At 41.6% G+C, this 23,391-nt stretch overlaps 1 protein-coding gene across 1 annotated transcript; it reads right to left on the reverse strand.

Moving 5' to 3' along the window:
- Positions 1-628: 628 nt before the first annotated feature.
- Positions 629-23,386, reverse strand: ADHFE1 (alcohol dehydrogenase iron containing 1). Its single transcript, XM_081013511.1, has 14 exons — positions 23,217-23,386; positions 20,152-20,189; positions 17,378-17,421; positions 16,917-16,970; positions 14,894-15,048; positions 10,801-10,997; positions 9,244-9,321; positions 7,583-7,688; positions 7,085-7,237; positions 6,332-6,430; positions 4,398-4,476; positions 4,185-4,281; positions 2,445-2,602; positions 629-1,009 (listed from the first exon to the last, which is right to left on the reverse strand). The coding sequence occupies exons 1-14, from the start codon at positions 23,369-23,371 to the stop codon at positions 926-928; spliced, it is 1,497 nt and encodes a 498-aa protein (XP_080869637.1). The 5' UTR covers positions 23,372-23,386; the 3' UTR covers positions 629-925.
- Between the last annotated feature and the right edge of the window lie 5 nt (positions 23,387-23,391).

Genomic DNA, 23,391 nt, shown 5'->3' on the forward strand with positions numbered 1-23,391 from the left:
GAAAAGATCTATTACCCCAAATTTAAACCAGCATCAAATTGCTACAGCTATCGTGGCTTTAAGAGCTATTTGTTTCTTGAGGATGTTCAACATAAACAGTTAGATATCCCTTCATTTCATTTCTTAGTCTGTGACAAAGCCCTTCAATCTTGTAATGTGTATATTCCCTAACTCATCTTGAGCTGCTGCCTAAAATTGGGTTTTTCTGAGGCAAAAGAAGTAGTGGTGGCAGTTGTGTGTGTTTATTAATCACCGACAATTCAATTATGCTTTCTTTTTCCTTCTCTCCTTCTCTCATTTGACCTAAGAGTCCATGGAAAAGTCTGAGCCGCAAAAGCTCTCCGAGAAAGTGTGGACATATATTGACACTGAAGTTTGCATGCCTATTAGCTGAGTGATACACTGATCTGGGGTAAGCAGAAAGCATTTCACCTCCTCCCAACCTCTTTTACAAGCAATAAATTGACTTACAGACCCACATCCGGTATTTGGCCATAAAAGAGTCCTTACACAGAATGGGTGGGTAGCAGTCTCATTGAGCCAAGAGTTCAAGGCAGTCATAAAAAACACAAAGCATCCTTTGTATGAAAGGGAGTTCTGAATGTGAAGTGGCTGTAGAGGATGACACTTTCTGAACTTGTAAAGTTTTATTTTTGTATCTGTGATATCTGGACCACTTCATGTGACATGCTAGGAAGTGAATTACTGTACAGTTCTTAGGAAGGCAAGGGTTAGGGTTAGTGATTAGTTCCAGTCACCAATAAAAGAAACAGAAATATTCCGGATTGCAAATATATGTAGAAATGGGCATGATTTCTTCAATTTAGAATATGGAGTTACACTCATTCATATGACAGTCATGAGTTGAATTGCATCATACGAGTTAGATGCAATTGAAGAAAGCATTCTTTTTTAAAAAGAACATCTAATACAGTTTCATGGAAGCTTCAAAAAGGGCAGATAATTCTTCTTCAGTCTGAGGACGGGGAGATAATTTAGTCACTCTTTCCTTAAAAAAAACAAAAAAAACAAAAAATAAATTGAATTATGTAAAGGTTTTGGCAATCATCAACAGTTGAGTACACACTGATGACTAAGGTTGAAAGTTCTTTAACAACTTAGTAACTGGTTGGAGCATATGCCTTGCTACAGTTTAAAAGAGGGTGGAGATCCTTTTTCAGTCTGACAGACACATTCCTTCATGGAGAACATGGAGAACAGTGGTGGTCAAGGCCAGAGGCAAAAGTGTGAGGAGCAACAGACTAACCTTTATACAGTAGACTGCATTCAAGCCACAAGTAAGTCAGAGGTTTCTACACACACAAACACACTCTCCCATCTTCCATCCAGGTAAGGTATAGGTATTATTATCACAGTCCAAAGACAAATTCCAGCCAGGCAAAAACACCCAAGAAAAGAATGGAACAGGGCTGTTAAAGGGTATGGCTTCATATGGGTATGAAGGGGAAATTGCCAAGAGAGAGTCCTGGAAGGCCTGATTTGGTTCACAGGACTGAAGTTCTCCACCCCTCGTTTGACACAGTTCTATATATGAAATCTTCTGCACAATGAATTTGGGAGGAAGTCTTCACATCTCCAAGCTAATCAGAGACAGCTGGTTTCTGAGGATAAACCTGTTTATTAGTAGTTCCTTCTTAGAGAATGTACAAAATAATGTGTGGAGAAAAGTCAATATAAAAAGAAGAAGTCTCTGCCTCCTACAGTGGTACCTCGGGTTACATACGCTTCAGATTACATACGCTTCAGGTTACATACGCTTCAGGTTACATACGCTTCAGGTTACAGACTCCACTAACCCAGAAATAGTACCTCGGGTTAAGAACTTTGCTTCAGGATGAGAACAGAAATTGCGCTGCGGCGGCACAGCAGCAGTGGGAGGCCCCATTAGCTAAAGTGGTGCTTCAGGTTAAGAACAGTTTCAGGTTAAGAACGGACCTCCAGAACAAATTAAGTACATAACCAGAGGTACCACTGTACTACGAATGCTCTGCATAGCATAAAAAAAATGGATTATGGATTACGGATTTTATCCAATTGTTACTTGTTTGCTGCCAGAGAAACAAAGCCGAGAAAGGAAACATTTACATTAAATGTTTTATTTTAATCCTCTGAGCCCTTATGGTTGCAGAGTGACTTACCTATATTGCAAGGATGGAAGGATCAACATCCACCAGTAGTCTGAACATTTCACTGCCCTTTCTACATTTGTCAGTATGTTCGAATGTGTGGCTTATAAGTATCAGTTTTGATACCTATACAAATGTATACTGTATGTTTAGGTTAGGACTGATATAAGCATCTCTTACTGATATTAATAATAAGGATATTCCATCTGTTATATTCACATCTTAAAAAGAAATGATTTTTTTTAAAAAAGGTAAGTGTTTTATTTTAGGAGAAATGGTCTTTGCCACCTGTCTTACCTGAGGAAGGGTACCTTTGACTAAGGAAGGGATATCGTCATTAGAATAACCAAGAGCAGTTAAGCCATCATCAACGTTCAGATCAAATAAGAATTTCCGGAGAGTGTCTGCCAAAACAAGACCCGCATCTTTGGTTTTGGCAGTGCTGATGTCAGCACCTAAAATAAAGAGAGGAACTTTGAGGAAATAAAGAGAGACCCCTCAGCTGTAGCAGTAGCTGAATATACTAAATGCGCATGCGCACACAAAGCAGTCATTTCTCTAAAAATGAAATGAAATAAACTGAATGAAACTATTTCTCAATTAAAGGAGTCTAAAAATATGATATAGATCTAAACTGGAAGAGAACAGCAGCAACAAAAAAACAAGTTAACTGGCATGAGAACCAATTGTTCTGCCCATTATGCTTTTACTACCATCAGTCTGATAGGTGGCAATAGATTGTGGAAAACACACAAAGACTGTGAGTGACCCATGAGAGGTGTAGCCACTCTTAGCATTTTTATCGTGTGTTCACTAAGTATTGCTTAAGGCAGATGCTCTTACAACAACTCTTGCTGTAGCAGGGGGATCCTATGACTGCCCAGACAAGCTGCACTGGAGAGAGGAATCACTTTTCTACCCTGCTGCACATAACTGATTTGTCTCTGGAGAGGAAAGCACATGCAGACTGAAGTTAGGATTGTGGGCCCCTTGCGCTCACTAATTCTTCTGATGAGCACAAAACACCTATAGGACAGGAAGGTCATTGTAATGAAATCAGTGGAATCCAGGAATCACACATTGATGTTTGCGATATCAAAACTGTCCAGGCTAACCTTTATGAGTCAGAGGGTGTTTCCAGACAGGTGTTTATTGCAAAACATGTGCTCCTCATGCAAGTAAATACAGTGGTACCTCGGGTTACATACGCTTCAGGTTACAGACTCTGCTAACCCAGAAATAGTACCTCGGGTTAAGAACTTTGCTTCAGGATGAGAAGCGGTGCAGCAGCAGTGGGAGGCCCCATTAGCTAAAGTGGTGCTTCAGGTTAAGAACAGTTTCAGGCTAAGGATGGACCTCCAGAACGAATTAAGTTCTTAACCCGAGGTACCACTGTATTTCGGTGTCCACACAACATAATTAGACTAAAATTGCCCATATCCCCACACCTCCATTTTATTCAAATTTACCCCATGATTAAAAAAACAAAACGGCAGTGACCCCACTATAGTATTATTCCCTTGTCTGGAAGCACCCTGAGTCGATGCTTGTTTCTTCTTTTTTAAGGGATAAATCAACAGATTCCTTTTTTAAAAATATACAAATCCTGACTTCTTTTGCTTGTCAGTAAATCTGACACATTAGCCGAGTCCAATTCCCAACTGTTGCTGTTTGGTGGGTGAGATTCAATTGTATACTGGCAAATTCAGCTTGTACATTTAAGGTGGATTTGGTGCTCTTCTGCACCCAAACCCACTTTAACCTCACCCCAGCTTCTGATCCACACCTAGGAGCAGCTTGTGCCCATCCACTGGGGGAAATACCACTACAATGGGGAGGGGAGGGGATGACATTGGTTCTAAAAAAACCCAAACCTACCAAAGCTCCTTATACCAGTTTGAGAACCCTCAAACAAAATAATATTGCATGTCGGTTGCATTAGACATAAAAAAGGTGCAGATCCTGGAAGGGCTGAATGACATCTTGCCTATCAACCTCAAAAGCATGTACTCTCACATTTTATCAACAGAATCATACCCATTATCTGTGCAGCCTCCAAGTGACGCTCCGGACACATAGGGGCTGTGAAAGTAAACACTGCCGGGGACGTGAGGACAACGGAAAGACCGTGCGGCTGCAGGAAAGAAAAGCACAGCTTGCATTAACCAGGCAACCTATATTGTTCAAAGTTCAGTGCTGAAAGTAACAGCAATATCATTTTCAGGCAAATTAAGTGCATTAAGTAGTTACCACTAAAGGGTGGTCCACATTGTAATCCTTTGCTTTGTAATTCTTCACCAAGCCAGAAATAGGGTAAGACATGCCATGGCTAGAGGGAAAGAAAACCTTCGTTTTAGTATGAAAAGGTAGGAACATAAATAAACTCTACAAGCAACCAGAAAATACTCAACAGTATTTTGAATATAATTGTTTGGAGGAGGTTCAGAGAGTCACTAAGAGGTTTATGAATACCTCTCTGACATTGCTGGTGTCTTAGTTGGGTCAAGGGGTTAAGTGGCACCTTGGCAATGACCCTTTCGTAACAACAACACAAGGGAAAAAGTCCCCGATCCAGAATTACTTGGGTGTCCAAAAGTGTCGTATGCAAGTATGTGGAAGCTAATTTAGGAGGAGGTTGATAACCATTTGCACCTGAATGCACAAGCAAATATCCCTACATTTCTCATTCTGGAGACAAATAGGGTTATACCCTTTTTCACATGTGAAGTAGCTGCTCATCCAAATGGTATCCTCTGCATGTAGTGGATACAGGTTATGTATGGGGAAGACAGATCAGCGCTTCTTTTTCTTTTCTTTTATTACATTTTTATTTATAATTTTCATTTATATGCATTGCAACAATTATTTAATCAAGTTTTAACATTTTCAATTTCAGCTCCCTTCCCCCTCTTTCTGCGGTTCCTTACATTTATCTTTGTCCTTTCCTGCTTACTCCAAATTGCCTTAACGTCTTCTTTTAATTCCCTATTCTCATATATATTTTTTAAATTGCAGGTTTTTACAATAATCCTGCCAGTGTCTTGATCTGTTTACAGTTTGTTTGTAAATACTCAGTAAACCACTTCCATTCCTTTCTAAAAAGTTTAGAATCTTGATTTCTTATTCCGGCAAGTTTCACCATTTCTGTATACACCATCAGTTTCTGTATCCAATCTTCTTTCGTCGGGACCTCTTCATCCTTCCACTTTTGGGGAAATAACATTCTCGCAGCTGTAGTTGCATACATAAATAAATTTCTATACTGTTTGGGTAGTTCTAATCCTATAATTCCCAAGAGAAAAGCTTCTCGGGTTTTTTTTATATGAATGTTATCTCAAACATCTTTTTCAATTCATTATAATCATTTCCCAGTAAGCTTTAACCTTATTACAAGACCACCACATGTGAAAAAAGGTACCTCCTTTTTCACATCGCCTGGCTGTGAGTTGTGAAGGCTGCTTCCTGAAAGGCCTTTTCCACCTGGCCTAGTTGGCAGGGCCCAGACTCACCCAGCTCTACTGGGGCAATACTCCTGGGGAGACCAGAGGGCATAGCTGTCAACTTTTCCCTTTTCTTGCGAGGAATCCTATTCGGAATAAGGGAATTTCCCTTTAAAAAAGGGAAACGTTGACAGCTATGCCAGAGGGACATTGCTATGCCTGATAACAAATCCTAAATATTGGATTCTTTTTGTGCCTGCCAAACATCCATGTCATGCTTATGATAATATTTTATTCTCTTGTTAATTATGCTGTTTTAAATGTGGCTTTTTGGGGGGGGGGGCTATTGGGCTGTTGTTTTTATTTTTATTATGTATCTTGTGGTTTTATATCTTGATTTTATTCTGTGCACTGCCCTGAGACCCTCGGGTATAGGGTGGTATATAGAGTTGCCTTGGCTTCCTTTGGAAGGATGGGATATACATTTAATGAATGAATGAAGGAATGAATGAATGAATGAAATAGACAGATAGATAGAGCATTATACATTTAAGCATATTTTAAACTGCTAAAGCCCAGTTTTAAGCACTTTTGCTTGACAATGGAAAGGCCACATTGGACAGAACACTGTAACTAGCACTGATCATGCCCTCCCCATGGACAATGCATTCACATTTTATTGCATTTAATGGAACAAAAAAGACAACAGTTATGTGAGGGCAATAAAAATTGTTCTCAACTCACCAAAGATGTACCCCAGCATTTCCAAAGCCAATGCCAGCAGAAGCACTTGCCAGGTGCATATTGGCCCTGGCTTCTTTATCTTCTGGATCCCTGATGGCTCTGTGCGGAACGCAAGTCTGTTATTCAAAAGGCAACTTGCACTGCAGGAGGCTATGAGGTCAACTGGTTTATTGTGCCATTGGTTTCATAGGCAAAAACCCTACTTGGTTGGGGAAAGGACTCTTGTTCAGTGGTAGAAAACATGTCTGCAATGCAGAATGTTCCAGGATCAATTCCTAACATCTACTTCTAAACAAGCAGGTATCAGGTGATGGGACAAATGATCTGACCTTGTAAAAAGCAGTTTTTCACATGAAAGACAATGCTCAAAATCAAGTGTTGTAGGAGAAAACCCCTTTTTCAGTGGAACTCATTAAGTATCTATTAGTAATGATCACAGCAGATGTCAGAAGAGAGTGCTATGACTTCTAGCACATGATTCCCATTGCATTTGTCTCAAATTAGTCGCTTTGTGCCATGAAGAGGTTTACGTCCTCTCTCTCTTTTTATGACTGGGACCTCAGTTATGCAATTTTGTATGTCTGAGTTGCTTAACTGATCCTGACATGCTCTTTCTAAAATTTGCCCTGGGAAGCAAAACCCTGTTATTAGACGCAGCCCGGTTCTCTCTGCCACAATTCTCTACCTCCAAATAATCCGCGGCAGGGCTCAGTAAAGAAAATGATAGGCACCCTAATAAAATAAAACTCTTACCTCTTTAAATATTTAGCAACGATCCGTAATGCATGGATGGCCCAGATATCACTGATAGGGTTGCTTCCTTGATACGCTGGGCGGTTCATTGGGTTTGAAGGACAAGGACTGCGCTGATTGTAGGGAAGAGCAGTATAGGATTCAAGTGCATGGCTGGCAGGTTGGTTGGGGGAGGAGGAAAAAGAACATTCTGAACTGATGTGGCTTGTCCCATTAGCATTTGGAAATCACTACCATTGAAAAACTAGAAGTGAGTGACTGTTCTTGATTATTCTGATTTGATTCTTATATCTCAAACCCCCAGTTTAAGGTTTGTAGCCTGGCAATGTCCAGAGGGCAAAAAGGACCAGGAAATCAGAGAACTGGAACGTTAAGTCAGACCCCCCCCCCTTAAAGGCTTAATTAAAAAAAGGTCATCAACATATACCCACACCCAAGAAACATAAAAATGTCTTCAAAATATAAAAAAAATTGAAACTACTTATCATACATACTTACCAGAGCACGTCAAATCCACCATTAGCTGTCACATGCTTGGGCATATGGAGAGTATGCAAAGGGTCTATTAGGCCCAAGAAAGGCTTAATAGCTCTAGAAGCAATGCCTAAACATGAAAATTACATTAAATGGATATATTGAAAAAAGGACTTTCTCAAACTATTTTGAAACAATATTAACATTTATTTAAAAACACTGACCATACGAAGTGTTAGAACTGCCACAGAAACAGGCGGAAAGGGGAGAACGAAACACAGATGTAAAAGCTAAAGGTGCCCTTGATCGTTAGGTCCAGTCAAGGACGACTCTGGGGTTGTGGCGCTCATCTTGCTCTATAGGCCGAGGGAGCTGGTGTTTGTCCGCAGACAGCTTCCGAGTCACGTGGCCAGCATGACTAAGCCGCTTCTGGCGAACAAGAGCACTGCACGGAAACACCATTTACCTTCCCACCGGAGCGGTACATATTTATTTACTTGCACTTTGATGTGCTTTCGAACTGCTAGGTGGGCAGGAGCTGGGACCGAACAATGGGAGCTCACCCTGCCACGGGAATTCGAACTGCTGACCTTCTGATCGGCAAGCCCTATACTCTGTGGTTTAGACCACAGCGCCACCCGCGTCCTAAACACAGATGTACATACTTCTAACAACAGATTAGCTGAATTCTTATTAAGAACCTGTTAAAAAAATGAATCTCAGCAAGAATCTCTGAAAACAAGGGCCTTTGCTGTAATGTGAAACTGTAAAAAGCAAACACCGGTATCTTAAGTAGCTATGGAGATAAGCACACTTTGACCCCTGCCATTAACCAAGAGAGCTGGGCCACTGGAAGGTAGCTGTTCCAAAAGAACATTACAGCAAGAGAGGTGACCAACCCAGTCCTATGCATTCAGTAGTGTAAGGAGCAGCTTTGGGGAGCTTGCTTCCCCTCTCTCTGCCAGAAAGAATGCTCTGTTCCAGCTGCCAATAGTCCTGAGATTACTGAGCTGAAGGGAAGCAAGCATACTCTGGTCTCTTACCATCAGCCAGTGCGTGGGTTTGATTTTGGCATTAATGGAATTATTGTCAGGTACCTTGAAGATCCTTTGATTGAAAGGGGAGGTGCAAGCAACTCACTGACCTGTGGGCCCTGCCCACCTGTCAATCACACAATGTCATTATGACACCACATGATTGACAGATGAGTTGTCTTGTCCGCCTGTCAAAATTCCTAGCATAGGGTTCCAACTTGGGATGTTGTCATAGCTTCATGTCTGCTGCTTTCTGAAGCAAAGTAGTTTTATCTTCCCTCCCCACCAATGAAGGGGGTGGGAGGCACATGGCTGCTGTCTGCAGGCGACGGTAGGAAGTGACTTCTCTGCTTTGTTGCTTTTGCTTGCAAAAGGTAGTGTTGATTCTTTCCTTCCCACCACTACTTGGTGAGTTGGGAGAAACAAGGCTGCTTAGCGGGGTCACACAAAGTTTTCTACAATTGTATGGTCATCTCTTGGCCCGCTATGACTTTAGCTGCAGCTTTCCACATCATGTATGTTATAATACATTAGAAAATACTACTCAGCTGGGGGAAATCTTCTTGGATACTGTAAACTCTGGTGAAGTACCAAGCCATGACATTGCAGAAAAGAACCATGGTAACAGATGCAAAGACATACAATTCTTACCAGTTTTTACTTTTAGTTCTTTATAATCAAAAATAGCAACCCCAGTGGTTTCACTTCCAGTCCCAGCAGTGGTAGGAACTTTGGAAAAGAGCAAATTAAATTTATTAGTGTATGCGGACATGCACAACTTCGTAAATCAACTTAGAAACTTAGTTCCCAAGCAGCAAAATGGGGAGATTTTCATGGAGGGGACAAAAAATGGAGATTCTTAAAATGCTCTTCCCTTAAAATTCTGGGTGATGGCAGTCATTTCCTCTACCCTCAGCCCCTTGGACTGCTGCTAGTTCATCATGTTCCATTTTGAGGAAGAATTCAGGGTGGTGGGAAACTGCTGGAAAGAGCAGTACCACCGTGGTAATAAACAGAGTGTGGTGGTGGGAAGGTCATTCCACAATCTGGGGGCCACCACAGAGAAGGCTCTCATACACTACCATCGCTGGCATTGGGCAATTGGTACAGATTAGGGGTTCTGCTGGTTTACCGCCCACCCCGCTGCCCTTTATGAAGGCCTCTGTCAGGAAAAAGACAGGGGAAATGTGTCCCTATCCATTCTCCCTGACCTCTCAGCAGCTTTTGATACCACCAAACTTGGTATCTTTCTCATCAGCCTTCCATCAGTTTTGGCTGGTGGCCCAGCTGTGCCCTTATCTGGACAGGGATAACCTAACGTCTGTCATCAATGCTCTGGTGACCTCTAGGTTAGATGACTGCAACACGTTATATGCCTCTGAAGACGGTTCAGAAACTTCAGCTGGTGCAGAATTTGGTAGCCAGGATGCTCACTGGGACAAGACAGTTTAAATATATTGCACGGATCCTGGCCCAACTGCACTGGCTGCCAGTTAGTTTCCAGGCTCAATTCAAAGTGTTGGTTTTAACCTAGAAAGCTTTAAACGGCTCAGGACTGTTTAATACCTCAAGGACTGCCTTCCCCATATGTCCTGATCTTGACCCTGAAATCATCATCTGAGGCCCTTCTTGTACCCCTTCCACAAGGGTGGTCCGGAGGGTGGCAGGATGAGAATGGAACCTGTTCTGCCTGGCTCCCCATTCGTGGAATGCTCTCCACAGGGAGGCTTGTCTAGCACCAACACCAGGTATCCGGTGAAAATGTTTCTCTATAACCAGGCCTTTGGCTGATTAAACACTCTATGGCCTTTTAAATGAGTTTGTGTGAGGAGGGTTATTGGGGTTTTTGGGGGGGAATTATTTATTTTGTGTTCTCATTTTGTATTTTTATGTTATGATCTTCGGAAGAAGTGGGGTATACACATTTAATAAATAATAATACCGCTCTTCACACCACAGAGAGCAGCAGCACTGCCAAGAGGGCAGTGCTATTGTCCCATGTGAATTTATTTAATCTAGCTGATTGATTTACCACACTAGTAGCCTGTTCTTTCTCCAAATGGCTCAGAGCATATTATTTTAAGTTCCAACAGACAGTCTTTCAATCAGCAGGGCTAAATCTGCCTTGCAATGAGAACCGAAGAACCAAAACCATCAGACAAGCTCAATCATCTCCCAATCACACCCAATCATGTCAACTTTCCTTACCTGCAATCAGTGGCTTGAGAGCAACTTTGACAGGCTTGCCTTTTCCAATGGGAGCATTGACATAATCTAAGAAGTCCGATTCTGGACTGGATGCATAGAGATCAGCAGTTTTGCAAGTGTCTATGACTGAACCTCCTCCTAAGGCAACATAGGAATCAAACTCCCCCTTTTTGGCAAACTCGATGGCATCCATGAAACTTGAAAAGAAAAGAACATGTGGTTCATTTTACCCTGCTCTACCCAACAGCTCACAGAGGGTCACAACGTAGTTAAAACCACAAAAGATCCCAGCATACACAAACCATCCATTGCACATACATTAGTGTGCATGCAGGAAAACCATTTTTCTTCTTCTGAACAGCAGTTTTAATAGCCTCTAATAAAGAGGACATTGGGAACCCAGTGTTCAGGAAAGCTGAGGTAGGGGGAAAGCAATATTTCCACATGTGTAGTAGTTGGTGGGTTGGATCCTGGCTAAGATATATTTAGGTCCTAATGAAATCAATGTGAAAAATTATACTATACCTGAAGGAGTGTCTCCACCCCCATCATTCAGCCCGGACACTGAGGTCCAGCACTGCGGGCCTTCTGGCGGTTCCTTCACTGTGAGAAGTGAGGTTACAGGGAACCAGGCAGAGGGCCTTCTCGGTGGTGGCGCCCGCCCTGTGGAAAGCCTTCCCATCAGATGTCAAGGAAATAAACAACAATTTGACTTTTAGAAGACACCTGAAGGCAGCCCAGTTTAGGGAAGTTTTTAATGTTTGATGTTTTATCGTGTTTTTAATATTCTGTTGGGAACTGCCCAGAGTGGCTGCGGAAACCCAGCCAGATGGGCGGGGTATAAAAATACATTACTACTGACTTCTGGGACAGCGCCATCAGCAATGGCGGAGTTCCTCTGACCGAGAGGAACTCGCTCCGTGAAAATCGGGTCTTGCCGCCGCGGCGAAGGCGGAGACCCTTTAAAAATCCCAGGCGGAGGAAGCCTGGGAACGTGGGATTCGGCTGACACCACGAGCGCCTCCCCTACTCGCAGGGAAACCCTTTTTCGGGGATCCGAAGCGACATGGGGTGAGTGGCGCGGTGTTTTGAATCAACCGCTACTTTTACGGAGTGAAGCCGCACAGCCGTTGCCGGAGAGCGCTGACTTTTTCCTGTGGACAATTGGACTCTAAACAAGTACCCGTGAGTAGAACGGAAAATTGGATTAAGAAATATTTTAATTTGGCACCGAAATGGGAAGGTTCTAAACAGGAAGTCCGCCTCCCGTTTTTTGTAAATAGATTGAAGCAAAAACTTTGTAAGCTAAAGTCTGGAAAGTCGTATATAAAGTTCTAAATTTCCTTCATTCATCACCACCAAAACCCCTCTTGGAAGCAGGAGAAAAGAGGGGGATTTTTGACTGTTTAAGCCTGCAGGAGAGAGAGAGTAAAGAAAGATAAATTTTCCACCGTCTCAAACCTGGGAACGGGGTGTCAGAGACAGAAATTTATGGGGAAGTTCATTGACTGTGAATGGAACGTCTTTTGACAGATAGTAAAAAAAAAAAGAGAGAAATAAATTGACTCCAATGTTGCTTCTTGCAATCAAAAGAAACAAAGTATTTGAAAAGTGAAAGTAATTTTTCTTTGCTGGTCCTGCTTTTAAAAGATGGATACAAATAAAAATTGTCCCCTCTAGAGAGAGCTTGCTAATTTGTTGCCGGAGCTGATCTGGGGACCTCACAGCTGTATGATTAGGATCGTGAGACCAGACTCTAACCTTGAAAAAAAAAAAAGTGTTTACAAGAAGTCTTGGTGTTTGCTTTTTGCAAGACAAGTGCTTTGCTGGAGCAGATGCATGAGAAGATGGATTTGATGACTGTTGCAGTTAAAAACTTTGGACAAACGGCGAATACCCATATAGAAACTATTCAGGAACCAGCCCAGGAATCTGTTTTGATAGGGCAAGCACAAGTGCAGAAGAAAATGGAGGAAGTTGCTGTTGAACCTCAAATAACACAAATGGAGAGACCCGAGGTCTTGCAGGAGTATAAGCCGCTGCTCTTGAAGTTTGAATCTGGAGTGGACCAGGGGGGGGGTCTGGAGTTGTGAGGGCTCTTAATTTTGGAAAGACTGTGAATCATGCTTTTAAATACTTTCTGGATTACAGTGTTGACTGTGGGGAATGGGACTGTGGGGAATGGGCTGATCTGCTGAGGAGAGATGGAGATACTTTTGGATTGGAGTCCTCCCGAGACCTACCCCCCAATGAGAAAGGAAAGAAAATAGGAAAAAGATCATCAAAAAATAAGTAAAGGGCAGGTATAAACAAGAAGAAGACCTGCAGAAGGGACATGGAAAAGACTTAAGAGCCTCGGACATAAGAGCACCAGGTTGATGGATTAGATGGATGAGAAAGGACTGACAAAACCTGAGACCAGGAAGAAGAGACGATGGATGAAGATTGGAAGAAAGTTTCAAAAATTTATTTAGAAAAGTATCGTAAAATTATGAGTATTAGAAAAATGTTGGAATGAAATTATTTGGCCTTAGCAGAAATGTCAAAAAGAATTATGTAAGAATATGTTATGGTTAAAAGAATTTCGTATATATAAGATTTAAGTTTTAAGTTTTAGGGTTTTTTAGGGTAAGATAAGGTTAAAATAGATTAAGGTAATTTAAATGACAGAATATTGTGAAAGATGGAAAGGATTTGCTGAGATAATTAACAACTAGAATACAAAAAAGGGAGGTGTGAGGAGGTCGCTGAAATAAGTTAATGAAAGTTAAGGATTTGGAAATATTAGACTTGTTTTTTAATTTTTTGTTTATTTTTGTTTTTTGTTTTTTGTATTTTTGTCCTTTGACCTAGATGCATTGTGTGTTTTGTTATTTTTTTTTCTTCGACTTTGGTTTTTATTGAACTGTATTGTTTAATTGTTATGTTTATCTACTTCTTTCTCTCTTTTTTTCCTTCTCTTGTCTTTTCTTTCTTTTTTCTTTGTAACTTTAAAATTCTCAATAAATATCATTTTTAAAAAAAAAACATTACTACTACTACTACTACTACTACTATTTAAGTCCCCTTGATTTTAATAGGAACTAACATGTTCTGGATTTGATCCAAACTCTTATCAGGTTTGGTAGAATCATAGAATTGTCAAGTTGGAAGTGACCCTGAGGATGAGCTGGTCCAACTCTTTGCAATGCAGGAATATGCAGTTGTCCCATACAGGGATTGAAGCTGCAACCTTGGCATTATCATCACTACTCTCTAACCAACTGAGCTATCCAGGCATGCATTTTGCTTGCTTTAAACTGATTAAGCATTCAGAAACCTGGAGTAGAAAAAAATTGGAGGTCTATATAAAAGCACACTGGTGAGCATTTACACAGAGATGTCCTACTGCTGGAACATCTGATCAGAATAAAACCTCAATGAACAATAAGATAGTTTTTTTAATTCTCTTCCATCATTTCTTTCTTCTCATCCTTGCCAACAGACATTTAATTCTGCTCACAAGCCTATGCCCACTTACTTGGGAGTAAGCCCCACTGAACTCAGTGGGGCTTGCATCTGAGGAGGCATTGTACAGCATTGCTGTAAATGGCAGCACTCATCACTCAGTGCACAGGGCAGGACTTTTTACACAATTGCATTATAGCAATAGAGCACAAATTTTTGCATGAATAGTATAGTCAAGATTCCTGTCCAATCTTAAGACATTCTGGTGGAACATAAAGAAATGAAAAGGAGAAGGTCTCTTAAATATGCTGGACTTGTGTGGCTAGGGCTTCATATACGAATTGCGCTAAGGAAGCTACAGAAAACCAGCGCAGACCTTAAATTATCATTGTACTGGTATTGGAGAGGGGAAGAACCATAGATTTCTATGCAGTGTTGTAAGATTACTTGTGAAATCAAAAATAGGTAAATTTATTTAAGGTCATGAAACAATGTAAACATCTGTCCCCTGCATTTTAACATCTTGGTTGCACAGCTGTAGAAGCCCTGTTGCTGCTAAGTCCTGATCTCAAGGTCTCTTTTTTGCAGAAACTTAGATGCAAAGTAGAAAAGGGCAGGTGGCACAAATATAGGAGAAAAGTAGTACCTCTGGTCTGTTGGCTCCACCCTTACATTGTCGTATATTTGGAAATTTATACCATTTTTTGTCAGAGAATCCAAGACTGCTTGCATGGGAGGGAGACGACAAAGGTTCTTATCAGTCATCACACAGACTTTTTTAACACCCAAATTCTGCAGGTCCTACAGTGAGGGGAAAGTAGTTAAAACCAAAGGGAAAAAAAGGAAACAAACAAACAAACAAACAAACAAATCCCAATCCCAAAGGAAAAGAAACCTTCCAACACAAAATTCTACATATCCCACTTGTTATCTGACTGGTCACTGTGAGTCCCGTCCCCCCCATCTTTTCCAGAACATGAGATTGCAATAGACAGTAAACTTGATTTATTTGTGTAAATTTGATTCCTTGGGTGGATTGCTTTTTTTTTTTTAAATGATATTTATTAAAGTTTCAAAGAAAAGATTACATAGATAAAAAGAAAAGAAAAAGAAAAAGAAATCAAAAAGAAAAAATACAAAATACAGAAAAAAGATAAAAAACACTTTAAAAAAAAACACATCGATCTTTCCATAACTTATACTTCGTTACCTTACTTCCCTGACTTCCTCACACCTCCCTTTTTTGTATTCCCGTTCTATTAGTTAATTCAGCAATTCCTTTCCCTCTTTGTTTTTGTCTTAATCCTTTAACTTAATATATTATCTTTGAATTCTCATCTGTTAACAATCCATTTTTACATACACCTTTATAATATTGCTGCTAAGACCACTTAATTTCATTCTGACATCATTCTAACATTCATTAATTTTGTAGTATTTCTGTAAATAGTCTTTAAATTTCTTCCAATCTTCTTCCACCGACGCTTCTCCCTGGTCTCGGATTCTGCCAGTGATTCCTTGGGTGGATTGCTGTCATTTATCTGTTAAATTTATACCCCTACCTTTCTACCAAATGGTGCTCAAGATAGCTTCCCATTCACTGGAAAAGAAGAGTCTGCTCAATTTTTAAATGATGGCAATTAATTTAATCTCCATATGAAGATGATTCATCAGAAAGACAACATATAGCCATTAACATTTGCAGTAATGTATCTGCCCACAATCCTTAACTTCTTGGTTGCAATAATGCAGAAGTTGGTTCCTGTCTTAAGCTCCACCTTGTAGATGCAGTAGACTTTAGGATTCAGAAGTATATTTTTTCTAATGTACCGTATTTTTCGCCCTATAGGATGCACCGGCCCATAGGATGCACCTAGTTTTCAGGGGGGGAAATCAAGGGAAAAAATATGATTCCCCCCCCCCCCCGCAGCTCTGCGCTACTCCAAGACCTTCTTCCTGCTTTTGCGGGAGGTGGCGGAATTCCCCCACCTCCCGCAAAAGCCCACAGGAGCCGCGCGCGACTCCTGTGGGCTTTTCGACCAGGAGGGAGAAGGGACTGAAACTGCTTTAAAGGCTGCGCGGCTCCTATGGGCTTTTCTACGAGGTGGGGGAATTCCATAGGAGCCCATAGGAGCCGCGCAGCCCCTTTAAAGAGTGCATGGCTTTTGCCTGCTTTTGCTGGAGGTGGGGTAATTCCCCCATCTCCCTCAAAAGCCCACAGGAGGGAGAAGGGACGGACTTGGACAGTCAGTCCCTTCTCCCTCCTTGGGGAAAAACCTGCTTTCCCCCACCGCCACCCTCCAAGCCGGGTTGGAGAGTAGCGGGAAGGCGTCACGCGCCTTCCCACTGCCCCCCATCCTCTGGGGCTGGCGATGGGGGAAGCGCTGCTTTCCCCCACCGCCAGCCTCAAAGAGCAGACTCTCCTGGCTTCAGCGGAAGCAACGCAAAGCCTCTGGAGCGCAGGCTTTGCGTTGCTATCGCTGAAGCCAAGGAGCCTGCATTCGCCCCATAAGACGCACACACATTTCCCCTTCATTTTTGGAGGGGAAAAAGTGCATCTTATAGGGCGAAAAATACGGTAGCTAAAACACACAATTATTTATAAATGCTATTTTTTAATTAAAAAATCAAATAACAGTCCTAGTGATAATATGTAATTCATGGCTTACCATGCCTAGTTCTTTAGTAACTCCTTCTCCATATCGGATACTAGAAACAGCCATCTGTAAAAGCCAAGATATAATACATTTCAGAAAAGAGGTTGTATGGAGCTTACAAAACTCATGTTTTAAAATAACCAATGTGTATTATATATTCAAGAAATAGTGGATTTAAAATGAGCACAATACAGTGGCACCTTGGTTCTCGAACAGCTCAGTTGTCAAACAAATCAGCTCCCAAACACCACAAACCCAGAAGTAAGTGTTGTGGTTTGAGAATGTTTTTTGGAAACCGAGCGTCCAATGCAGCTTCCACTTGAGAGCAGGAAGCTCCTGCAGCCAATTGAAAGCCGCGCCTTGGTTTCTGAATGGTTTCGGGAGTCGAATGGACTCCCCGAACGGATTAAGTTCGAGACCCAAGGTACCACTGTATTGTTTCAAATATAGTTGTCAAACTTAATTAAGTTTACCTCAAAAGCATAGTCTGTTTTCCCCGTAGCAGCATGTTCAATACCTGGAAAAGAAATTATGCATCAAAGTTAGCAAGCCCAGGCACAGCACAGGAAGACACATCTTTGCTTATGTTTTAAAAAAAGCTCCTATTAAATGGATATATTTTTTTTCTTTTGAATTGTAAACCCCAAGATGTTAATGCAGGCACCCCCAAACTCGGCCCTTCAGATGTTTTGGGACTACAATTGCTATCATCCCTGACCACTGGTCCTGTTAGCTAGGGATGATGGGAGTTGTAGTCCCAAAACATCTGGAGGGCTGAGTTTGGGGATGCCTGTGTTAATGTGTCATCTTTGGGATTTTTCTTTTTTTTAGTGTTCACCATTAATATGTACTTGCTCGCTTCAAAACATGACATTACTGACATGAAAACAGTGGCAGCCACATGTATAGCACCCACACAGAGGCCACAATTCACACAAAAGGCACTTCCATATGAGCACAGCTTGGCCACGAGCCAGGCACAGCCCCACATCTTCCTGAGGTGATTACATACAGCCAGCTACCATGTATAAATCTGCCCTTCATAAACATTTTCAACTAGAATCCCTCTAGCAGCTCTGAATTTTTAAAAAGAAGATAACAGTGAGGTGTTGCCAGGTATCAAATCATACCAATAATATGCCTTTTGCTTGATCTTAGCAGTTTGGAAACTGTATTCCTGACCTTGCAAGTAACATCTGTCTGTGTCTCACAAAATTTAATGTTGTTGTTGTTGTTAAAAAGAAACTGAGCTCAAACAAAGGGAGGAAATATGGGCAAAGGATATTACTACTTCACCACTGTAGAAATCTGTAAGAAAAAATAAGTCTCCAGAAAGACAAAATTCTCTGCAATCCAGCTAATGCAGTCTCTCCTCAAAACCTTCCAACTTGTCCTTGTTATAAAAAGTAGATCATATCTCTTACACGCTTTGCTTTATTATTTTTTTGCTAGTAACACCTGTCTGATGAAGGATACTTAGTTTAGATACTTCCTTCCAGGATTTCAGAGGCCTGCTGGCCCAATAAAAAATATCATCTCACCTTTGTGAGTCTCATTCTGTGGGAGCAGCACAGCCATTGTTGCTGGGAATTCTTACAATGTCTCTTGCGTAGAAGTTCTAGACTTTCACTTTAATCTTTTAATTTCTTCTCAGAACTATCCTTTCAAATTTCATAGAAAAAAAACTACACGGTCACTAGCTTCTTCCACAGTGGGATGCACAAGGAGAGGCAGAGAGACACAGAAAGATGGAGAACCCCCACCACATACAAAAAGTCAAATCTTGCCCTTCTTACCCCAGTCAAAGAACAAACCACTCCTTCTGTCTGGTAGCTGAATTAAATATTTAGTGTTTGAATTCATGGCCAATGAGTGAAGCAATGATAATGAGCCTACAGATACTTTGGGGTGCACTGGAGTGGTGACCCAAATAATTAAACCCATAAATATATTAAAAATCCTTTTTGTGCTCCCTATTCATGCTTACGTCTGCTACCCTTGGCTACTTTTCCTACCATCTTTCATGGTTCATGTTCATGGTTGATTTCCCCTAATGTCTGAGTCTGTTGTCGTTTTCGTAATTAATTTGACATCCCGAAGACATGTCCAAGCCACTTACACTATTTTGTTTTGATGGTATGATAGATCTCCTGCTGCTTTATTATTTGGCAGAGCAAAGCTTTCGTTAAAGGCTTTATTGAGCTTGGAAAACTATATTGTTTCCCTTGGACTAGATATACTTATGAAGCATAGAATGTTTCTTTAGGAGGAGTCACAGTAAAGTCACGCCTTTACAATCTCACCGCTGTCAAAGAAAGTTTATAATTTTGCAATTAAAAAAGCTGCTTTTCTATTAAAATATTCCAAGTGGCATGCTTAATGGCAACAAAAACAACAAGGCAACAGAATAGCAATATACATGTGGATTCTTCCATAACCTGCAATGTTTACTTTGTAAATCATGTTCAGTTCTGCTTAATTCCACAGCACAAATTTTAAACAAGTGTTAGTAGATGGCGTATGTTCTGTTCATCCATAGAAAACTCAGAGCAATTCACAAACAGCTCCTAATGATCTCCCATTTGTGCACTTATCAGGGCCACACCTCCTTACACTTCACCATTGCCATGGGATTGGGTGCACTGAGACTACAAAATTCTAACTCATTTAAGACTCAGGTCCCATCTACATTGTACTTTTAAAGCAGTATCATACCCCTTTAAACAACCCAGGGTGGATGCACTCCTGAGGGGGACATGGCATGAAGGGTGCCCTCCCAGGTGCGGGATAGCCACTCAGGTGCCCAGAGCGGCACGCACACCCTGCAGCCAATAGCGGAGCGAGCTGCCCATGGCAGACATTTGGCGTGCCGCCCACCCGTGACTTCCAAGCCTCCCCCAACCTGTCAAAACAAATGGGGAGGGGGGAATGCCGCTGGCAAAGCAGGGCAGCGCCCCCCTTAACCCAATGGCTTGGGGTAGGCTTGGGAGTCGCGGGCAGGCGGCGCGCCGAATGTCACCCCCTCAGTGATGACACCTGGGGCGACCCGGAAGACACTTAGCAAATACTGCGGACTGGATCACTACTATGCACATATATTTGGGGTTTTTGGCTGGCTGTTTTGTATCTAATTACCACTAAACTAGTTTTCTCTTGAGAGGTATTGTTGATCTAGTTTGCGTCCTAATGACTGTTTAATGGGAACTGGAATAATTGACATAAAGACACAAAATAAATAGAGCCTTACCTTGAGTATATGTGTGGGAATGGGCAGGACACATACATCTAATGAAAGGAAAGAGGGGAAATTATTTGTGTAACAAAGCACTGGAAAAGTAAGGAGTTCATTGGCTGTTTACACATGGCAGTTCAAAGTGGATGGATGCATCTTGTGCGTGTGTGTGTGTTTAATCTGTCCTCATCCAAGTGGGAACATACACTTTTCACACATTTTATCCCAATGTTTCTGAATTTCATTATCTGGGAATAATGTGATAAGTACAAAAAAGTCCAACATAAAATTACATGTTACCCGATTGTGGATGCATTGAAGCACATTGCGTGGGGTTTCTTTTTAACTGTGTCATGACATTTTGCTGGATGATGCCATCTAGCATCACACATCCTATCTCCAGTAGCAAAGCACTCCTTACTGGGATGCTGGTGCACATCATATATTTTTTAAATCACTACTTTGTACAAGTCTGGTATATCAGAAAACTTGCATCTAAACCCCAAAACTACACAGGTAAACAAATGCCCACGGGTTTCTGGAACTCAAGGAGGGTGTGGAAGTTCTGAGGGCAGGGGATAATAAGACACAGTGTGAATACATCCCATCCCATCAAGCACAATCCACCGGTGTAAATGGAAAACACAGAGATCAAAGTTGAATTGAAAGTGCCCATGTGTGGATCGACATGCACAGAAAAATCAGATATGTGCAACCCATGTATGCATGAGTGCACAGTGTGTGCATCATATAACTAACTAATATATTAATATAATGAATTTGTTAATATTGCACTGTTTCTCTTGCAAATGTATCCTGCCATCTAGTGTCTCAAAGTGGTGGTACTTTTTCTTACTGGAATGCTCACCCATTAAACCTGTTTACAAAAGTTTGTACAAAGCTCCAATATAACTTGAAGACAACTTAAACCTATAAATAGAGCATGCCCATTTAGGAATGCCAACTGTAAAGTAAGATTCTCTACCTCTTGTTATTTCTAAAGCTCATGGATGAATGCTTCTTTGCTCAGAACAACATTTCTATTTTACTTCTTGTCTCGTTCAATTAACACAGAATCAATAAATTGTTGTATTTATTGTGGATTCCTTCTGAGCACCCTACTCCGAGACCCAGAGTAGGTTTCACTGTTATTTTAGACCCAGTCCTAACCACCATTAGGGTTCATGTGGAATTTATGCCCAAGTAAAATATTCCTTATGATTTGGCCTGACCTTATACATATTTACTTAAAAACGAGTACACCCGAGTTCAGCATAAGCTACATTCTAGCAAATATGATAGGGATTCAGCAGTGCAGCCTGATGCTATGCCAGTTTACTCAGTGGAAGGAAGTGTATCCTATTCATAGGAGCAAAGGAAGTTGTCTCATATCCGGCAACCCTATTTCTGCATCTTACCCAGTACTGCCTACTCTGACTGGCAGAGGCTCTCCATAGTCTCAGGAGATTCCAGAGACTGAACATGGGGCCATTTTCATGCAAAGCATTGTGCTCTGTCACTAAGCTATGATCTTTTCTGCTTTAGTTTTATTCATCTTCAGCAACAGCTTTGCTCCATTCAAACATCACATTGGCTATTCTCTAAATCATGTTTCAGAAAACTAGGAACAGAACAGACTTCCTCTTGCCTTTTCTATTTTGTCTAGGTATTATCTGCTGGATCTCAAAGTTAGGCAAAGCTATTTTTAGCACTAACCAGAAATGGTTCCAAATCATGATTTTCAAAGCCACTTCCTAGTACACCATAGTTTAGAGGCGAACTATGGTGACAGAGGAGGGACTCGGGTGGCGCTGGGGGTTAAACCACTGAGCCTAGGACTTGCTGATCAGAAGGTTGGCGGTTCGAATCCCCGCGACGGGGTGAGCTCCTGTTGCTTGGTCCCAGCTCCTGCCAACCTAGCAGTTCAAAAGCACGTCAAAGTGCAAGTAGATAAATAGGTACCGCTCCGGCGGGAAGGTAAACGGCGTTTCCGTGTGCTGCTCTGGTTCGCCAGAAGCGGCTTAGTCATGCTGGCCACATGACCTGGAAGCTGTACGCCGGCTCCCTCGGCCAATAAAGCGAGATGAGCACCGCAACCCGAGTCGGCCATGACTGGACCTGATGGTCAGGGGTCCCTTTACCTTTACCTATGGTGACAGAAGCCAGGAAAGGGAAGAGGGATCTGGTGTGTGAGAAGGAAGGAATGTGGAGGAGGATGCAGATTTGCGAGCACAAGAGTCCTTATATAAGTAAATTTATTTTGGGACTTTGTAAACAGATATTTTGAAATTTCAATGTGATTGAATGGGATAAAAAATATTTTTGATTACCTAGAGTCTTTCATAACATCTCCCAGGAAACATTTTGTTTGGGTCTTAATTTGTATGCATTTCCAGTTAGTGGCAGCAATATCCATTTATCAATTTTGTAAGGAGGTACTTTCTTTTATCTGTCCTGAATCTGCTACCGGTCATTTTCATGGGACAGCCCAAACTTTTGCATTTTTGAGAGAGGAAGAAACTCTATCCATTTCCTCCACATAATGCAGAATTTTATATGCTCAAGTTGTATAATAGAAAATTCCTATTATAAACCTATGGATCTCCTTCCAAGGAAAAGCTCATCAGAAGCAATGGTATGCCCAACTAGCAATAATATATTTTTATAATGAACTCCTACTAGGTCTGTAGTTTTGTTTCGTTTTTCTGTCCAAAGCTGCTACAAAGTTTCAGCAAACACCAAAGTCCAATTTGGTCATCTCTAAGTACTCTTTTGAAACAAGCAGGTGTTTGAAAAAACAACAACAAACCTCTAGCTTTCTGCTCTCCCTTTCACTCAGCAAAAAGGAAAGCAGAAATGGCCACGTTAGTGGACAACTTCCAAATATAAGGTGGGGCATGTTTCTTAAAATTCACCCGTTCCCACGACTTTAGAACCTGCAGATTCCTCAAACCCTCGTTATGCTTTTGTAAGGCTGCAAAGGGGCTGAGCTTCTCCAGCTGATTACAACTTTGTGGGAAGCAAGATGGCTTTATTAGGCGCTGTCACGCGAGGAACAGGGGAAGGCGCAAAACACTTACGATGCCCGTTGCAATTGCTTCAGCAAATATCCCACCCTATCGCGTCCTCCTGCCATGGCTGAAACTATTTGGGACCCCGAGGCATGATGGGAAGTTGTGCAAACCTTGGAAGGGGAGAGGCAGGAACGGTCGTTCCCCTCGAAGTATTTGCTCATTGGAGCCTTTCCCCGAACAG

This window comes from Podarcis pityusensis, assembly GCF_964106645.2.
Source record: "Podarcis pityusensis genome assembly, chromosome: 7".
NCBI lineage: Eukaryota > Metazoa > Chordata > Lepidosauria > Squamata > Lacertidae > Podarcis > Podarcis pityusensis.

What these genes read in the sequence shown, in the direction of transcription:
- ADHFE1 (XM_081013511.1), bottom strand. Translation starts at nt 23,371, where the DNA reads ATGAGCAAATACTTCGAGGGGAACGACCGTTCCTGCCTCTCCCCTTCC. An exon ending in TTACTAAAGAACTAGGCATG is followed by an intron (nt 15,049 to 16,916) that starts GTAAGCCATGAA and finishes CCCTCACTGTAG; the next exon opens with GACCTGCAGAATTTGGGTGT. An exon ending in AATGCTGGGGTACATCTTTG is followed by an intron (nt 4,477 to 6,331) that starts GTGAGTTGAGAA and finishes CTTTCCCTCTAG; the next exon opens with CCATGGCATGTCTTACCCTA.